Raw genomic sequence first — 17963 nt, 5'->3', positions numbered from 1 at the left:
TTTTTGTTTTTTTACTTGTTGAACGCTTTCTTTATGGAGCATTACGCACTTTAACTGCAAGGTAAGCTAAGACATGCCATCTGAGAGTGAAAACAAGAGGGCAGAGAAGAGGGAGAGAGAGAATATCGTTATATTCTCAAAACTGAATTTATGAACTATACCAAACCTGTTGAAAGCTTAAAATTAAGATAGTAATACAATGAAAACACTGTTTAAGGGGTGGGTGCTTGCCTGCCAGTTTAGACACTGGTTAGAATATCTGATTCAACATCAGAGTGCCCAAGTTCAAGTCCCAACTCCAGAACCTGAATCCAGCATGAAGACCCTGAAAGACTGCGGTGGTGGCTTAACTAATCCGATTCTTGCCACACATGTGGGAAAGCTGGACTGAGCTCCTGACTCCTGGCCCCAGCCTTTTCCTCACTGCTTCTCATTACTACAATTTCCAACAGCAACAGTTGTAGCAGGCATTTAGGGAGTAAGCCAGTGGATGGGACGTATCCATCTCTCTGCCTGACAAAGCAGTGAATATATATATATATATATATATATTTTACTTCTTTTAAAGACATTTTATTTCAAATCAGAGAAAAGGAGAGCTCTTCCATCCGTTGGTTCAGTCCCCAAAGGGCTGCAATAGTAAGATCTGAACCAAGTACTTGAGTCGTGTTAGCAGGAAACTGGATCAGGCTACCGCTTAACCTGTGCTGCACCACAATACCACCGCCAAAAAATTCTTTTTAAATTTAGAAAAATCATTAAAGTATATAAATGAGAAAAATATCTGTTTTAGGAAGTATCTGACTGTGCAAAGAGAGGCCAAAAGATGCTAAGCTGAGAGACATCACATGAAATGACCACTGATTCAGTGGTCAGCTGGTTCTTTGGCTCCCAGCTAACATTTGTAAGATCCCATCAGGACCACTGTATAAACAAGTAGGGTTATCAAGTGTGTCCAACAACATTATCTCATAAAGAAAAGGGGAAAGCAGAAGCAAGGAACATTTGCACTGGAACACAAACAAGCAAAAAGGCTCCGTTTGCAGAATAGGGAATGAGATGTGCAAAGTCGGTTATGCATTGTGAAGAAATTTTGAAAACCATCAAGTGATATTTCTTTCTCCGGATCTACTAAGATGTCAGTCATGAAAAAGCAATATTGTCAAGAATCATAATATGTTAGGATGAAAATCAATAACAGCCACAAAAAGGTAATACATTTTTCTATAGAGCAATTTGAACTCACACTTGAATTTTAACCACCCAACAGCAATTGGATCGTCTCCCACATAGCTGACCAGACAGGAACTGATCAGGTTTGTTCTGGGGTTTTTGCTTTTGTCCTTGGCTTTTTTTTTTTTTTTTTTTTTTTTACTGCAGCTTAACTCCAACCCCTTTGTCTCTGCCTTTGGGAGTCCACCGAGCTGTCACCTTGAACACAGAGGCAACCCCACTTCAAATTTGCATTTCACTCTCCTGATTGGGCCCATTTTTGAAACCTCTTGTGTTGAACACTGCTTGGTGCAGTACCCAAGGAAATTATGGTAATGGGAAAAGCATCAAGAAAAGGGCTTTAGGTCTGTTCATGTAGAATCTGAACACAGTTCAAGGTATGAGAAGTCAAGATGGTGTGTTTGGGAAGGAAACACAGAGCTGAGCCATGATGAGTCAGGTGTTTCACTCAGTGACCTCACTGAGCTGACACAGGTGGTCTGCACACTCCCCCTCAACCACCACCACACACACTATGGGAGCATAGTACACATGATGCCACAATAAGACATTTACGCTTAAAAGCCTTTGCATTCCCTTGCTTTGCCGAATCTGCTCTAACTAGCCAACTCACTGGGGGCGAGGGGTAGGGGCAGCACTTGAGCCCTAGTCTCCTTCACCAAATGAGAAAATGGATCGGAAGATCCCAGCCTTGAAGCTTCTCAGTGCCATCATTATTAGCAGAGGATGAATGCTGAGCGTTGCTATTCCTGCTTGGTATGACTCGAATAATAATCAGAACGTGGACCAAGTTGCCACGGGCCTTTTCAGAAAAGGCAAGGAGATGAAGGCTGTGTGCCTTTACCACGTGGGGAATCATGTAGAATAATTGGAACTACAGGGCTTGCGTGGAAGGCAACAAAGTAGAATTACGGTGGCTGTCAGAATAAGCTCCACTCCACTTTAAAAGCAGGTGTTCATCACGTAGTTAGCAATGTGTATGATACACTAAATTCAGGAGCTAATGTTTCCCTAATAGCTTCTTCCCAAAAATAGCACCTGGGAGTTTTCCTTCTGTTACATCAGGCTACAAGAACTTCCAACCAGACCTGCAGTTCAGCACTTCCAGCCGTTTCTTTCCCTTCCCTGGCTAATTCAAAGTGAAGGAAAAGGTGACCTATGTGGTGACTGACAGTGAGCTAAGGAGAATCCACTCCTCCATCTTTAGTGAGAAACTGCCAATCACCTCTCACAGTAGATGGGAGATCAGGGCCTGGGCTGGAGGGCATTTGCTGGGCTGGTGGGAGAAATTGTTGTGACCTTCAAATGAAAAAAAAAATGAGTCATCCCTGTCTCCCTGCATGCTTTTCCTGCAACTGGAGTGTCTTGGGAAGCAAAATGATTTGAGTAAGAGGCAGAAAGGAAAACAAACGATTTTGAAAACTCATCGCACAACCAAACGAGACAGCGCCTGGATAACAGATCCACAGGGAAGTTCTTCAAAATGTTAGACATCTTTCTGAAGTCTCTAAGGTCCCCTAGGAATGAGTCCCTTGATTCTACTAAGCCACCAGCCTTCCTTCCACAGAAAGCCGTTCTAGCAAGTGGAGTTGGACATGCTATCTGATGCCTTTGGGTTTTTTTTTTTTTTGGAGTCCCAAGAATCCTTCAGTTCCAACATAAGAGTGTTTTATTTCATCTCCAAGGAGACAATGAAATGAAGGAAATGCAGACCACGAGCTGCCTTGGGACATCCTAATTACCATAATTGGACATCCTTCACACACACACACAAACACACACACACACACACACCCATCATCCCATCTTGGAGACATCAGCCTTCCAGGCGACAGGAAGCCAGACCAGCACAACTGCCTCTCCCATGTCCTGTGTCCCTGCCTTACTTCCTCTCTTCTTTAAACAATGTTCATTACAACAGTGATTTTACCGGTTTGAGAGCCTTCATCGCATGAGTGAAAGTTTGCATTGATAAGTATTAAGGAAAAGCAAAGTGAAGTAAATAGAAACACGCTGTCCTTTTGTTCGCCAAAGCAACTGTCAATCTCAGAACATTTTTCATAGAACCTGCCAGAAGTCTCTCTGGAATCCTCCCAGTTGGATACAAGGACAGTAAATCTAAAAGGCCCAGGTCTTCTGAGAAAAAGGACAATTCAAACACCATGTGTTCAGTCATATCAACCAGTACCATCCTACCACCCCCACACAGCTCCTAGAATATTTGTTTTTCTGAGTTTCTTCAGAGCTTTCCCTTGCCCCTCATTTCCCCCGAACCTCTTGACCTACGTTGGTGGAGCATCTTACATTTATTGTGGTAAATGAGCCAGGTTTACACACGTACAAATGTGTTAATTTCATGCCCATTAGAATTCATCTGTAATACTCAGAGGCCCATTAAATTCTCTATCTAAGAAGCACATCTCTGCCCACATTAGTGCCAGGGCTTCTGCCTTTTGCTGTGACAAGTGTCATAGCAACTGGCTCTCCTGTCATCCTTCAGCTCACGTATGGGATGTGATGGGCTGTTTCAGCGGCAGGTTCAAACCAGTTCGCTGGAGCCTCAGTCAGGATTCAAATAGGGACTCAAGCAAGCAAGTCATTAGCAAGTCATTAAATCAGAACACTAAAGCTCTGTGACCCTGTGTAGAAGGAATGAATGCTGTACTCATTTTTTTTTTTAAGTTTAAGAGCCTGTGACCATGTGGGCTGCATTAAATTCAACCAGCATGTACACAAAATGCAATTCATCAGGACAAAGGGCATATTTTTCAAAAAGCAAAAATATCCCTGAGCAGTCATCTTCCCCACTACCATGGGTGTAGGGGCTACCGATCATAGCAGGCCAGGAATGGCCCTCTGTGGTACTTAGCAGGGAGGAAATGACTTTCTTATCACGTTTGAAGGTCATGAAGTCAGGAAGCAAAGGGAGAAACTCCTACGATCCCGGGAGTTCAAAGTCAATCCATATTTTATAACCAAGTGAACTGTGACAAATGGAAAAGACAGGTTGGTAAGGTGTGAAAAGTGTGGCTGACGTTGGATCAGAGGCTACAAATCAAGCAGAAAGGTCCTGATGGGATATCTGGTTGGGAGGATCAGTGTTGTGCCTTCTGCTGAGCCTCATCAACCCAGGGAGAGATACACCCCAAGAACTCTGACCCCAACCTCCTTATGTGTCAGGACGCCACCATGAAGGAAGGGTGAAGATGGCCCTTGGGCGGCTCTACTCCTGGTTTCTGATCTCTCTGCCCACCACTTTCCCAGCAGGAAGCAGAGATCCTGCAGATGAAAGAGCCTGCTGGGTTGGAGAGGTGGGGAGTGGTGGGTTTCTCTCTAATGATTTCCATCACACTGTTGCTTCCCACACACCTCATTTTCCTCTTGCTTTTACCTTGATGAATGTCCTTCATAAGTTTGCCTCGCTGCAACTGCATCCTGCAGTCCGTACTCAGCGGACACCCAGCTGTCACCAGCCCCGGAAGTGCTGCTCCATCTTCACGCCCTGCAGTTATGTCTGGAGCCCTCTTCCCAACTCAAGGCTGCTGGGTGCTTGTCTTGTGGTAACCATCCTTTTTTATAAATGCAGCCTGCCTGCTCCAGGCTCCCTGCACATGGGAAAGCCTTCATGCTGCATGAGTCCTGTTCCCTCTTTGCTACAAAGTTTGTTAAGCCAAATTCCTCCTCTGCTCACACATATTTTCTCTGTGGCTCCCATCCACACCTTTGCGATTGGATCTCTCTAAAATAACTTTCAGGCAATAGGATTCACCGGCTCTGTGCTTCCTGCATCGCTGTGTCTAAGCCCTGGGATCTGTTCCCCTGAGGACTGTGTGATTTTACAACTCAGCGTAATATTTCAATTACATGACACAGCCAACCATGCCATGCTTTGTGATGGAGCGCTAAAAGGGAGACAGGTGGTGCTTTATGGATAATTCAAGCCTGCCGCAGGCCATGTTCTAATGCAATAGAACACAGCACAGGGCAGCAGCTACCGCAGGCCTTTGGTGAGGCAATGTCTCTGCCTGCCACAGGGCTGCTGCCCATGCAAGTGTTTGGCAGAGAACAAGCTGGGGATGGGAGGGATGTTCATTTGTTTTTGGGTTTTTTCAAATTACTATTAAGGCCATTTGGGTATCTAAAAGCCACAACACATAATGATTTCACTGGCACTTAAGTTCCAACTAGTTCAGGACTAAGTTATTTGTAAGTTGCTTAGAGAGGTATTGCATCTTTTGAATAATGAATTAAGATAAAACTTACTCCATTAGGGAAATGTTTTCTACTGCAGTTTATCCCAAGAATTCTCAGATGGTTCTTGACATCTGCAGAGTCCTAAACCAATAAAGGAATTTCATAGAGGCCCAAGCAGTGTTTGCTACAGACATAAATTCTTGATTCTGGGAAACAAAGTATCAAGTTCTCATTCCAGTAAAGACTCACACTCTTTCAGTGAAAGAAGATTGATGAAATGAAAAACATTCAGAATCTATCTAAGATGCATGTCCATTACGCTCTTTGGAATATTTTCAACATGAGAAATAAGCAATCACATGAATTAGATTGTTGACAGTGCCATAATGAAGATGAATTACCTATTAGTGCTTACGGAGTACTTTTATCTTCATTCAGCAGAGAACAAAATATTACAAAGTACTGGCAGGACTGGGCTGTGAGATAGTGGAAGCACACCAGTAGCGTTTTACCGTGGACCCGGCTGGGGTCACACGTTGTACTCATTCACCTCCCTTCCTCCTACTACCAGAACCAGGTCCCACTTTTGCTCACAGTGACTCTCCGACACGGTACACTAGTGTGCACATTTTCTGCTCTCAGTCCTGTCCCGCTTCTTCTTGTTCTTGCTACCAATTTCATTTACTCCCATGACTTTGTCATGGGTTGAATGGTGCCTTCCAAAAAAAATAAATGGGTTATTTTGAAGTCTTCACCCCTAGCCCCTTATTTGAAATCAGGGTCTTTGAAGAGACCTCAAAATGAGCTCATTGAAGTGACCTCAAATCCAGGAAGGCTAGTGTCTCATAAAAGCAAGGAAGTAGGGTGAGAGCTATACACAGAGACAGACAGGCACCGGGTAACATGTCAGGATGTAGGCAGACAAGACATGGGGTGAAGCTTCAACATACCACCAGAAGTGGGGGGGTCAGGATTGGGGGACACATGGAGCAAATGCTTCCTCACAACCTGCAGACGAGATCAGTCCTGCTGACACCTTCACCCTGAACCTGAGCCTCCAGAACTCAGAGACCACATAACTCTGTTGTTCTGTGTTGTAGCAGCTACAGAAATCTAGTTCAGACCTTAATTCTCATTCAAAATCCTCTTCTAAACAACCTGATTTGATAAGAAACGCACAAGATTCAAGTTCTCATAAAAGGCTCTTGGCCCAATATGCATGGACCAAAATAAGTTTACAATTAAGATTTAATGGGGTTGGGCCCGGCGGCGTGGCCTGGTGGCTAAAGTCCTAGCCTTGAAAGCCCCGGGATCCCATATGGGCGCTGGTTCTAATCCCGGCAGCTCCACTTCCCATCCAGCTCCCTGCTTGTGGCCTGGGAAAGCAATCGAGGACGGCCCAAGGCTTTGGGACACTGCACCCATATGTGGGAGGCCCGGAAGAGGTTCCTGGTTCCCGGCTTTGGATCGGCACGTACCGGCCCGTTGCGGCTCACTTGGGGAGTGAAACATCGGATGGAAGATATTCCTCTCTGTCTCTCCTCCTCTCTGTATATCCGGCTTTCCAATAATAATAATAATAATAATAATAAATCTTAAAGAATTAATGGGGTTAATGAGGATGATAATGATGATGATGATGGAAAGAACAACAAAAAATGTAATTAACTAAACCTGACTCCCTTCTGTGAATGCAAAAGATATAAACAGTGTGCAAGATAGGTCTTTTCTCTTTCCTTCCATCAAAGAAAGCCTAAGGCTCAGACACTGTCAAATCTGAATATTTGTTCCTGACAAACACGTACTTGCTGGACAAGGACATTTAATCACAAATGGACACTTTTGAGAGGAGACCATAGTTCCTGGCCCTTCTGGGCACTCAACAGAAGTATTTGGCATGCAGGCTGAAACACTGCCTCATTAACCAGCCATTCTCCATCTGAGTGGAAAAGGAGAAGGTGGCGAGGCATGAGACAGGGAGGGCAGGACTGGGACAGTGCTCTGGAAGCAGCCTGTTCTTCTCCCTTCTGCCACACTCTTCTCCTATAGGAAGGAGGACGCTTGGACAATAAACTGTGATGATCACCTATAGCAACTGGAATTCCCCAGCTGGCTATCAACAGTGCCGTTAATGGAGCACCATATGTTACCACACTGTAACACACCTACTTTGTATCTATTTCTCCATTCAATCCAAACCACCCCCACATCCAGCTGGCAGGAGGATTATTATCACTACTATTTCAGACTTCATCAACTGTTTCACAGGTGGCTAGAGAAACTGGATTTTCCAAGGTTGAGGTTTGAACTTCTAACAGCGGCTTAGAACCCAGTCACCTAGAATGCCACTTAGGCTTAAAAAGTGCTGGGTTGGTCATATGACCCCAAAGCCTGTGCTCCTCCAACTAGATGCTGGAAATTCTCTAAAACTGGAAGAAAAGAGATGAAGAAATTAGAAACTCAAAGATGACCCAGGCCTAAACATTAAAGGATAAGTTTTCATTCTCTTATTTGAGTTGTGGCTGATTTCACCAACTGGTAGTAATTACATACAAGGGAAGGCAATGTTTTAAGGAGGTATAAGTCTCAATAATAGGTAAATAACCATGACAACAGCTGAAATTTGTTATTATTTTTTTTTAATTTCTGATGTTTGACTAATCCCTCACAAAACTCTTATTTCATCCATCACTAATGGATCATTCAGCACCCTTTCACACACATCTCATAAATCTTGTGTTATCTTGACAAGAGTTTAAGTACAAGCGTAAAGTGAAACCTCAAGCCATCCAACAGTTTATAAATCATGCCACACACTTTTTCCAAATGCCAAGTTCCTAAGACAGGCCTAAGAGGTAGATACACCCTGAGATTCTTGTGTTGGCGTGTGGGCTCAAGAGAGTGAACACAATGTGAGACGTTCTTCCCAAGTATCCAGTTAGGAGAGCTTGTTTGTTACTGCAGCCTTGGAGACTAAAGCGACCATCTTGCATTCTGCCTTGGAGAGCTAAGCCTAGATATAGGTCAAGTTTTCCAACAGGAAAAATCCCAAAGTCCCTTATCCAAGGATGACTGTGTTTGCTCATTCTTAATATGCTTCTTTTCTTAAGTCATCGTATCAGAACTCTCAAAATAACAGCACCTGTAATTTTGAGTTACTGATGAGTAATATTTCCTACAACTAAACTTTTATCACATAGCATGAGTTTTATAACATATAATAATTTAATAGATTTAAATGTAGTATTTGGTATTATCAACATAACAAATGAATAAAGAGTTTATTGTGAAAAGCAAGGAAACAGCACAGAGAAGTCCATTCTTTTGTTCTTTGAGAGCCAGCCAGCACCCTTATCTGCTGCTTTGAACTAGGCCCAAGCTGAGAGTTGGGAACTCAGTCAAGACCTCCCACATGGGTAGCAGGATCCGAATCATTTGAATCATCTTTTACCTCCCAGAGTCTGTATTAGCAGGAGACTGGAGAAGAAGTCAGAGGTGAACATGAAATCCAGGCCCTTTTACATAGGATAGGGGTGTCTTAACCGGCACCTTAACCAGTAAGCCAAACACATACACCCACCAGCAGCATCATGCTCATTTTATCACAGTCCAGATATTTCCAACTGCATGTTAGCCATTTAACTGAGAAATCTTTTCTGAGTGTCAGTAATGGGTATAGTTCCTGACTACTTGGAACATAGAGGCTTTAGGAAGACAACCAGGCTAGCTCCGATAGGGAAGGTGCCAGCTGCTCCTCACAGGAACACTCAGTCCAGTCTAGACGGGTCATAAAACTTTTTAAAAGAAGCAACTACTCAGCTTTCAGATGAAGGGAGTGTGCCAGAATTGAGAGAGTGAACACAGTGCTTGCTCACATCTGAGGTTCTGAATACCTGGGAGGGGAAAGAGACCATGAAATATGACCAAGTGGACAGCCGGTATAGCATTGATGGATCCTGTGGCCAGGAACTTCATGCAACGTCAAGGAGAAACTATTACAGAGACTGTAGCAGGGGTGACATGGACAGACTGTGGCTTAGCAGGGTGGAAATCAAATCATGCGGGCGCAAAGACAAGAGGCAGAGGGACCAGTGGAGAGGCTGCCTGGACTAGGCCAGGCAGGGCATGATGGTATAGACAAGTACAGTGTCAGGGAACAGGAGAGCAGGCCTTGGTCAGAGAGAACTAGAGCCCATAAGACTTGGTGAGAGCTGGTCATTCTTCCAATATTCCTCGAGCAACAGGAGAGACAATGGCACCAACAACTGAAAAATGCAGCTTTGGGGTTGTACTCTGAGGGAGGGTGGAGAAGGAAGGGCATGACCCTCTTTTTGGTATCATAGTTTCTCCAAATCAGCAAATGTCCAGAAATAAAAGGAGGTGCTATGGTTGCTACAGAGACAGCATAAGCTGAGCTTTGGTCTGGCCAAACAAGCACATGTTTATACTAATGGTCTAACATACTGAAATTCGAGATGCCAATGAATCTTCAAGGGAAGATGTCAGGTTGGCAAAAATTCTTGAGCAAAGTGTTTTCAACCAGGAAAACACTTAAGGACATTCTTCTCAACTATTTTTAGGGTGTTTAATCAAGGGATGATTTTTTTTGGCTAATGTCACTGAAAATGCCAAAGTAGATTGCTTGATGGCTAAGGGAAATTTTTCTGCCTTTCCCTTACAGTGTACATCATGTCAGGTAGTTCAGGAGTATCTCTAAGTGTGACCAAGGTGTGTCTCCAGCCCAAAGTTGGAGTTGGAGTAAAATCTGCTCAAAGGTAGCTTGATTAAATAGCATTTTTTTCAATGATTGATTGAAGACCTGGTGCAACAGGCTAGTGGCTAAAGTCTTGGCCTCTCAGGTGCCAGAATCACATATGGGCACCATTTCGTGTCCTGTTTACTCCACTTCCCATCCAGTTCCCAGGCTGTAGCCTGGGAAAGCAGTTGAGGATGGCCCAAAGTCTTGGGACTTCTGCACCTGCATGGGAGACCTGGAAGAAGCTCCTGGCTCCTGACTTCAGATCAGCTCAGCACCAACCATTGCAGCCACTTGGGGAGTGAGCCAGCAGATGGAAGATTTTTCCCTCTGCCTCTCCATATATATATATATCTGCCTTTCCAATAAAAATAAGTAAATGTTTTTAAAAGGAAATAGGTTGATTTAAAAGATTGTGTGTGAGAGAGAAAGAAAAATCTTTCATCTGGAACTTATACGTCAAATATACACAATTGCCAGGACTGGGCCAAGCTCAAGTCAGAAGACAGGAGTCCCATCCAGTCTCCCATAAGATGGCAAGGACCTAAGTACTTGGGCCATCACCCCCTGCCTGCTGGGAACATTAGCAGCAAGCTGCATGGAAAGTACGAAGCAGCCAGGGCTCAAACTAGCACTCCCATATAAGATACAGTGTCTTAACCCACTGTGCATAACCCTTAGCAGCGCTAAGAACAGATTCCCAAGTCAAGGCAGGAATGTATGTGAGCACACATATGAGGGCAGTTCAACAACTGCATAACAAAATTGAAATTAACAAATAAGTGTATTTGGTGCCCAAAAAGTGTTGAAATGCATGCATATTTTTCTTATGTGAATTGTTCATTAACTTTTTGAAGTCTTTTCTTAAACATGGGTTTCTGCACTAAAATTCACTTTTACTTCCATTTTCAATAAAATTTTAGAAGGACCTTCATACATCCCTGATGGAGAGGGGAAAATAGTTCCTAAGAGTCTACCGACTGGAGATTAGAGGCAACATTTTCTATCTTGATGACAGCATGTTGTTGCTGTAGTCGTTGAAATCAGTAGCAATCATCATTATTATGACAGCTGTCATGTCTGTGCTAAGCATCCGTCTTTGTCAACACTCGTGTCAATGGGTGCATATATTAAAGTGCTTCCTGCTTTTTGTTCATTCTCATTTTGAAAGATAAACCTGAAATAACAGGAAGATATTTATTGGAGTCATCACCTAGCTGATTATATCATAATGAAAGAAAGCCGATTTTGGAGAATGAAGAGTTTGCAGAATTAATATGTCTCACCAACAAGAACAATTGAAGTTCATAGTCAATAACTTGTTATCCTAGATGCAATAATACAAAGAATTTTTTCCAAGAACTGACAAATTGCAGCAAGTAAATATTCAAGATTTGCCAGTGGAGCAAGAAAAAAAAAAAGGCTTTCCTTAGCATCTGAGCTAATATGAGCCCTTCTGTTTACTGTCTTACTTCAAAAGTGATTGATATTACCCAACAACCAATCCTCATTGTAATCTAGAAAATATTCCTCTGAACTTAATTCTTTATTTATTGGCAAAACCACTGCTGATGCAGAACCAGCAAATTCTAAGAAAGTGGGTGACTCCAAAAAGAAAAAGAGAGGAAGAAACAGTGGCCATGCCTAGTACGATGGATGGATAAGGGCCAACACACAGGTTCCAATATTGCAGTGCCAGTTTGAGCCCCACCTGCTCCATTTCTGATCCGATTTCTTGCTAACATGCTGGGAATGCAATCAAAAATGGCTCAAGTACTTCAACATCTTCCATCCACGTGAGAGATCTGGAAGGAGTTCCTGGCTTCCGGCTTCTGCCCTCGTGCGGCCCCATTTGTTGAAGCCATGTGGGGAGTAAACCATTGGATGAAAGATCTCTCTTTACCTATCTCTTTCTCTGCCACTCTGTCTGCCACTAGCCTTTCAGATAAATAAATCTTGCTTTAAAATGGATATTCTCAATTATAGAAATATTCACATGATATGAAAATACTCCATAGCAATGGAGACAAAAGAGCCACAGATATCAACATCAGCACGGATGAGCCTTACAAAGTACAAAATTAAATGAGAGAAGGGAAACACAAAAGAATATCTATAATGTTATTCTAAAATCAACAATTGCACATAGCATCTTGTAACCTAAAAAAACAAGTGCCAGAAAGTAATTCCCATGAAAGTTAAGCGTAGCAGTTACCCCTGGGGGAGAGAGAAAGGTTTGTGACTGAGTGGCAGTTACACAGATATTCCTTATTTGTCAGGTTGTACATTTGTAGTTTGTGAACCTTGTGCGCTTTTCCAGATGTGTGCTCTGCTTCACACACCAACCAGTCTTTCATGAGGCAGTGCTATGGAGGAAGCTAAGGTGGACATTTTAAATTTGCAGTTACCGTGATTTATCAAAAGCGGACAAAGAATTCTGCCAGTCTGGCCTTTTCTTCCTCCTGTCCAGGCTCTGACGCAGTGCTAGTTCCCTCTCTGATTTCAACTCAACTCTGCATCCATAACCTGTCCTGTCATATCCTGGAGTCCCTCTGGGGTCTGACATTCAGGGAGGTCAGCTCCTGCAGTCATGACTTGTCAGGGAGCAGAGAAAAGCTTCACTCTGTCTGTCAGCTCTCGTGTGCGTGGATGTCACACCACGGCGGGAATGCTCATTATACTTCCCCCTGTCCCCTTTTTAAAACTAAAGATTTCTGCACAGAACTACTTGGCTCATTCAGATTAGACAGGCCAAACTTTTTCTTCAATAGCTGACTATAGCACTTCATACAGCACTGCTTCCTCGCACGGTGGTAATCAGTCCCATAGTCTATGTCCTATCACCCATTCTAAAGTGTAGAGTGAATGCCTTGATTCCTGTGAGTACAAAATGGAGATTTCTGCCCAAAAGAACAACTTGAAGCCTTGGGCCCCAGAGGAAAAACTGGATTCTTAGGTTCCTTGGGGTGGGGAATGCCATGGCTACCGCATGTGCCAGCAGATTTCAGGCTGTTCCCTCCACTTGGCCCACGGGAGGCAGTAAGAATCATCAGCCTGGGTGATATCTCAACATCTTACACCTTCTCCAAAGCTCGTTCTCTTTGACCTAGCACGATTTCATTCTGCTGTTGGAATTTGGGGCCTGGAATTAAGCTTCAGGGCTGTGCCAATCACAGCAATATCTCCAAGATTGCTTCATAAAGGAGTGTCTTTGCCAAAGATAACCGGGTAGTCTGTGCAAACCACAGATTTGCACCCTAGCTTGCAACTATTCTGTTTTCCTGGATGTGAAATCCTCACCTCTGACCTTAATTTGAGTCCTCTCTGGTAACTGTGTCTTCAGAATCCTTTTTTCAATTACTATACTTGATTGTATAAAGAAGATGTTGGATTTAATCTCTTGAGCACCATTTGAAATTTCTGTGTTGGTCTTTTGAGGACAACTCACAAAAGGAACTTCAGACCCTGATTTCAAAGGCAAGTAATGGCTGTCAGAGTTGGGCAGCTCTGTCTCTAGGCCACTCAGCATGGCAAAGAGCTCAGGCCTAAACATTCTTGATCTGGGAACAGAATCCTCTTACCTTGCTTAAATTAACTCCTGCCTGCTGGCCCCCTGCCTTGGGTTGTTGCAACACTACTGTATTGGTTAAGAAAATGCATTTCCAAAGGGACCTCATTAACCTCTTTTCTCTTGCCACAGTCCTCAGGGTCAAACACACAAGTCTGATGACCATCTTAATTTCCCAGCTGCTGACTCCTCTGATCTTTCTGGAGTTCCCTCACTGTTCTCTTCCTGGCAAACTCCTCAAGACCCAATCCAGGCCCCGTTGCACTCTGGCCCACCCCACCCCACAGAAGCTCTCCCCTGAAGTTAGGAATCTCCCTGTCTCTCTCTACCTCTCTGAGCATTTACTGGGGTTCTCCTTTGTGCTGTTTTTAATCTTTGTTAGCTAGGACTGGTTTGTCATTCTTATTTTATGATCTCCCTATAAACTTAATAAAATATATGAGAGAAGCCACTTAGGAAGGAGAATTTATGTTGACTCACAGCTCGAAGGTTCACAGTCCAAGTTCAGACAGCCCCATTAGTCTAGTATCGGATGAGGATAGAGGCTGGTGTTTGTGCAGAGAAAGGAACAAATGTGGGGCCAGTAAGCAGAGAAAGCACAGCTGAGCCTAATTTGCATCACTAACAACTCCCTCCCAAGGGCATGCCCCCAGGGACTTAAAGACCTTCTACTAGGCCCTTAATCCCTCACCCTTAATCCCTCAACCATTAACATTAATTCATTAACCACTAGGGCCCTGCACTACAGCGTAATGGTTAAAGCACCAGGATCAAAAAAAAAAAAGCACCAGGATCCCATATGGGCGCCGGTTCTAATCCTAGCAGCTCCACTTCCCATCCAGCTCCCTGCTTGTGGCCTGGAAAAGCAGTCGAGGACGGCCCAAAGGCTTGGGACCCTGCACCCGCGTGGGAGACCTGGAAAGAAGTTCCTGGCTCCTGGCTCCGGACCGGCATAGCACCGGCCGTTGCGCCCACTTGGGGGAGTGAATCATTAGACGGAAGATCTTCCTCTCTGTCTCTCCTCCTCTCTGTACATCTGCCTTTCCAATAAAATAAATCTTTTTTTAAAAATTCATTAACCACTAAAGTTAGGTTTTGGGGGTCTCAAACATCTGCCTTAAGTTGGAGAGCCAAATCATATCCAAACTACAATGCGATTCTCCTAGAATACCCATGTGCTTATACATTGTCTGGTTCAAAATCCTTGAAGACAGAAATAATGTCTGTGGTTTATTCTATAGTCCAGAGATCTTCACATCTGTTAGGAACTCAAATGCTTTTACTGATTTGTTAATTGACTAGTTTAAGTATAGACCCTGAAGCCTCCTCTCCTTCATATAGCACTATTCCTCTCATTCAAATCCCAGCCACACCACTACACCTTCCTTCTCCATGTAGTCCCTCCCTCACACCGTAACAAGATCCCCACCTTTCACCATACAGAAAGATCAAATCTAAACGAAACCATCAAACTTTTAGAAGAAGACGTAGGAAATGCTCTACAAGATATAGGTGCAGGCAAAGACTTCCTGGAAAAATCAAAAGCAAAGAAAGTCAAGACCAAAATACACAAATGAGACTACGTCAAACTAAGAAGCTTCTGCACAGCAAAGGAAACAATCAACAAAGTACAAAAGCAACCAACAATGGAAGAAAAATCTTTGCACACGACACAGGAGACAAGGGGCAAATATCCAGAACATCAACTGCCCTTTGAAGTCTTCCCCTTATACTGACTCCTCATATGTCTGCACTTGTTGTTTAAATGTAAATGATTAACATTAGATAGAATTATTTTCTAATGTATTCACATTAACCATAGTTCAAATACACAGTAGACACAGGTGACTAACGCTAGCTATATAGGACAGAATTAAGTGTCAATTCATTTTTATAATGCTTACAAAGCTGTAGAGCATTCTCAACATCACCGAAGATGACAACCAGACCGTGACGCCCTTATAGAGCAAGCAAGAGAAATGATTGAGACAGAGGAAGGATTTACTGGGGTAGCAGGGGCCACCTCATTCATTTCTAAGCTCTTAGGAATAGGTGTGCCTAAATGCCTGAGAAATACTATAGCTCATTTTCCTCACCTGCTTGATTTTCTATCAGTGTCAAAGAGATTCTTTTTCACCACCCTGCAGGAATTATCACAACAGTCCCAATCAACATGGCGCAAAGTGGTCCCTGAAATGTTCTTACTGGTGGAATTCCTTGCCTAGCCCCGGCAGCTGATGTGAGCGTCCTAGTACACATGCATCTTAAGTATATGTCTTTGGACTTTTTTGTTATGCCAGCTACTGCTATATCATGACCTCCATCTGCATCCGTGATGTTTATTTTACTTGACGTCAAGCATTAGGCAAAGCTCCAAACCATCCCCAGTGTTAGTAAATGAATCATCAGCTTAATTTGATTCCTCTCACGCAATTGAAAAGAAAAAAATCTTTCACCTTGATCTTGATTTTTTCATGTGATCCTTCACTCACATGGATGTTAGGGAAAGTACTGGCATTTCTAATAAACAATCCCAAAGCAGAAAAGTCCTAATTACAGCCATTGCAATTAATATAGTGCTACCAGGAATTCACCAAAGCTTGCCATGGCTCAGTTTTCTGCAAATACCTTCTGTTGCGTTTTATCCCTCTCCAAGGCAACGCTTTCCTCTTGCCTGTTTAGATCAGAGGAGGCAGAAGGCAGGCAATACCTTCTTCCTCAACCACACACAGTCACAGAGCACCCCCCACGTGATCTCACACGAAACACTAGTGCCTGCTTCTGAAAGATTCCTCAGAAAAGCCTTTAGGTTAGGAAGCCTATGCCTCATTCCCTGTTTGGTCATAAAAAGCAGCAGTTGCGTCCCTCTTAGAAATGTGTGCCTCAGCTCCGATACCCCAAGTCACAGCGCCAAATCACTCACTTTAAATGCTTTTCACAGAGAAGCCCTTTGCTTGGAAGTGACCATGGGCATGGGAGAAGCCCAATGAGGTTCCCTCTCATGTTTACAGACCTGTGACCCCAGTCCATAAAGTTGAAAGCTCATGAACAGTGTAGCAGGCAACACTTCCCCAAAATCATAGAAAGATCTGCATGACTGTCGAGGCTTCTGTTGCCACACAGTCCCAACCGTCCATAAATGCCCGATGGAAGAGGACCTGGGCTCAAAGCAGTGTGCAAAGTGAGCCCCTGGTGACCTGGTTTGAATGAGCCAGACAGAGAGAGCTGTGTCTGTCTCCAGTGCTTCATTGTTGGGGCTCTATGATTCTACTCAAGCCACTGCAGAACTGTCTCCAGGAACGTGGACTCATCAAAACATTTGCACCTTCTGGACATGTCGTATCTGAAAAATGAAAAACACAAGTGCACGGACTAGACCATGCTGAACACGAGAATGGAAAACACCAAGCCCATTTATCATCCTCTGTGGGAAAAAAAAAATCAAACAGACAATTTCTTCTGCAAAGGAAGCAAATGAATAAAGGGGTGAAGAGAGCGCTAATAACGCACCGTGGCTCCAGATTAAAGTGTCAGTGCTCCGCTGAGTCTCTGAGTAACTGAAGTGATGCTCTGGGTTTTGATTAGGAAAAGGAAGATAGTGTGGAGTAAGCTGCATGCCCAGGATACAGTTCCCTAAACCAACAGGGATTGAGGGGAAATAAACAGTCCAGGCTGAAGTCTCCAGCAAAATCAGGGCAGAGAACTTGCTGCTTCCAAGGCTCTCTGTCCAAGTTCCCTAGCAGCCCACCTTATGTGCAGCTTTCTTTAGTTTAGAAGCAGGACCCCAGAGACCCACAAGGGCAAGAGAGCCTACGACACCCACACTCCTACCAGGCCCAAGGTGAGCCCCATTTCTCCCAAGCAGGGGCTTTCTCCACTCCCAATCTGACTCCCACCACCTCAGTGAGCACAGATTTGCAATAGGCACCTTAACTCCCCACCACCTCAAAGAAACAGAGACCTCTGGGCTTCAAGGTGCCACAGGAGGCCAGATGCCTTCTAAGTCTGGGAGCAAAAACTGCTAAGAAAACCCAACACCATCATGAGCTCGAGCAGTTGAGGTCCTGGCACCGCTGTTCTCCGTCTCCAGACACACCTAGGCTTTCTCAGCTTCAACTTGGTGCGTGTCTCCTTTCCCTGGGAACTTCAACCTGCCTCCCCAGAAACCATCCTGCACTGTTCATTGGCAGAATGGAACCCGCCAAGCCTAGC

At 43.9% G+C, this 17963-nt stretch overlaps 1 protein-coding gene across 3 annotated transcripts in view; it reads left to right on the top strand.

The window, feature by feature from the left end:
• Window positions 1-17963, top strand: part of LHFPL3 (LHFPL tetraspan subfamily member 3) — a 259878-nt gene that overhangs the window by 223673 nt on the left and 18242 nt on the right. Inside the window, exon 3 of one of the 3 annotated variants that reach the window (XM_058657572.1) lies at window positions 17532-17704. The exons of the other annotated variants lie outside the window; for them this stretch is intronic. Coding sequence (XP_058513555.1) covers window positions 17532-17675 — 144 coding nt within the window. The 3' untranslated portion in view covers window positions 17676-17704. Of the gene's footprint in view, window positions 1-17531; window positions 17705-17963 lie in introns of those variants that run through there. 3 annotated transcript variants of the gene reach the window in all.

Source organism: Ochotona princeps, chromosome 32, assembly GCF_030435755.1.
Source record: "Ochotona princeps isolate mOchPri1 chromosome 32, mOchPri1.hap1, whole genome shotgun sequence".
NCBI classification, from domain to species: domain Eukaryota; kingdom Metazoa; phylum Chordata; class Mammalia; order Lagomorpha; family Ochotonidae; genus Ochotona; species Ochotona princeps.
Note: the sequence above shows the minus strand (reverse complement) of the source record. Positions and strands in the feature narration are given on the sequence as shown.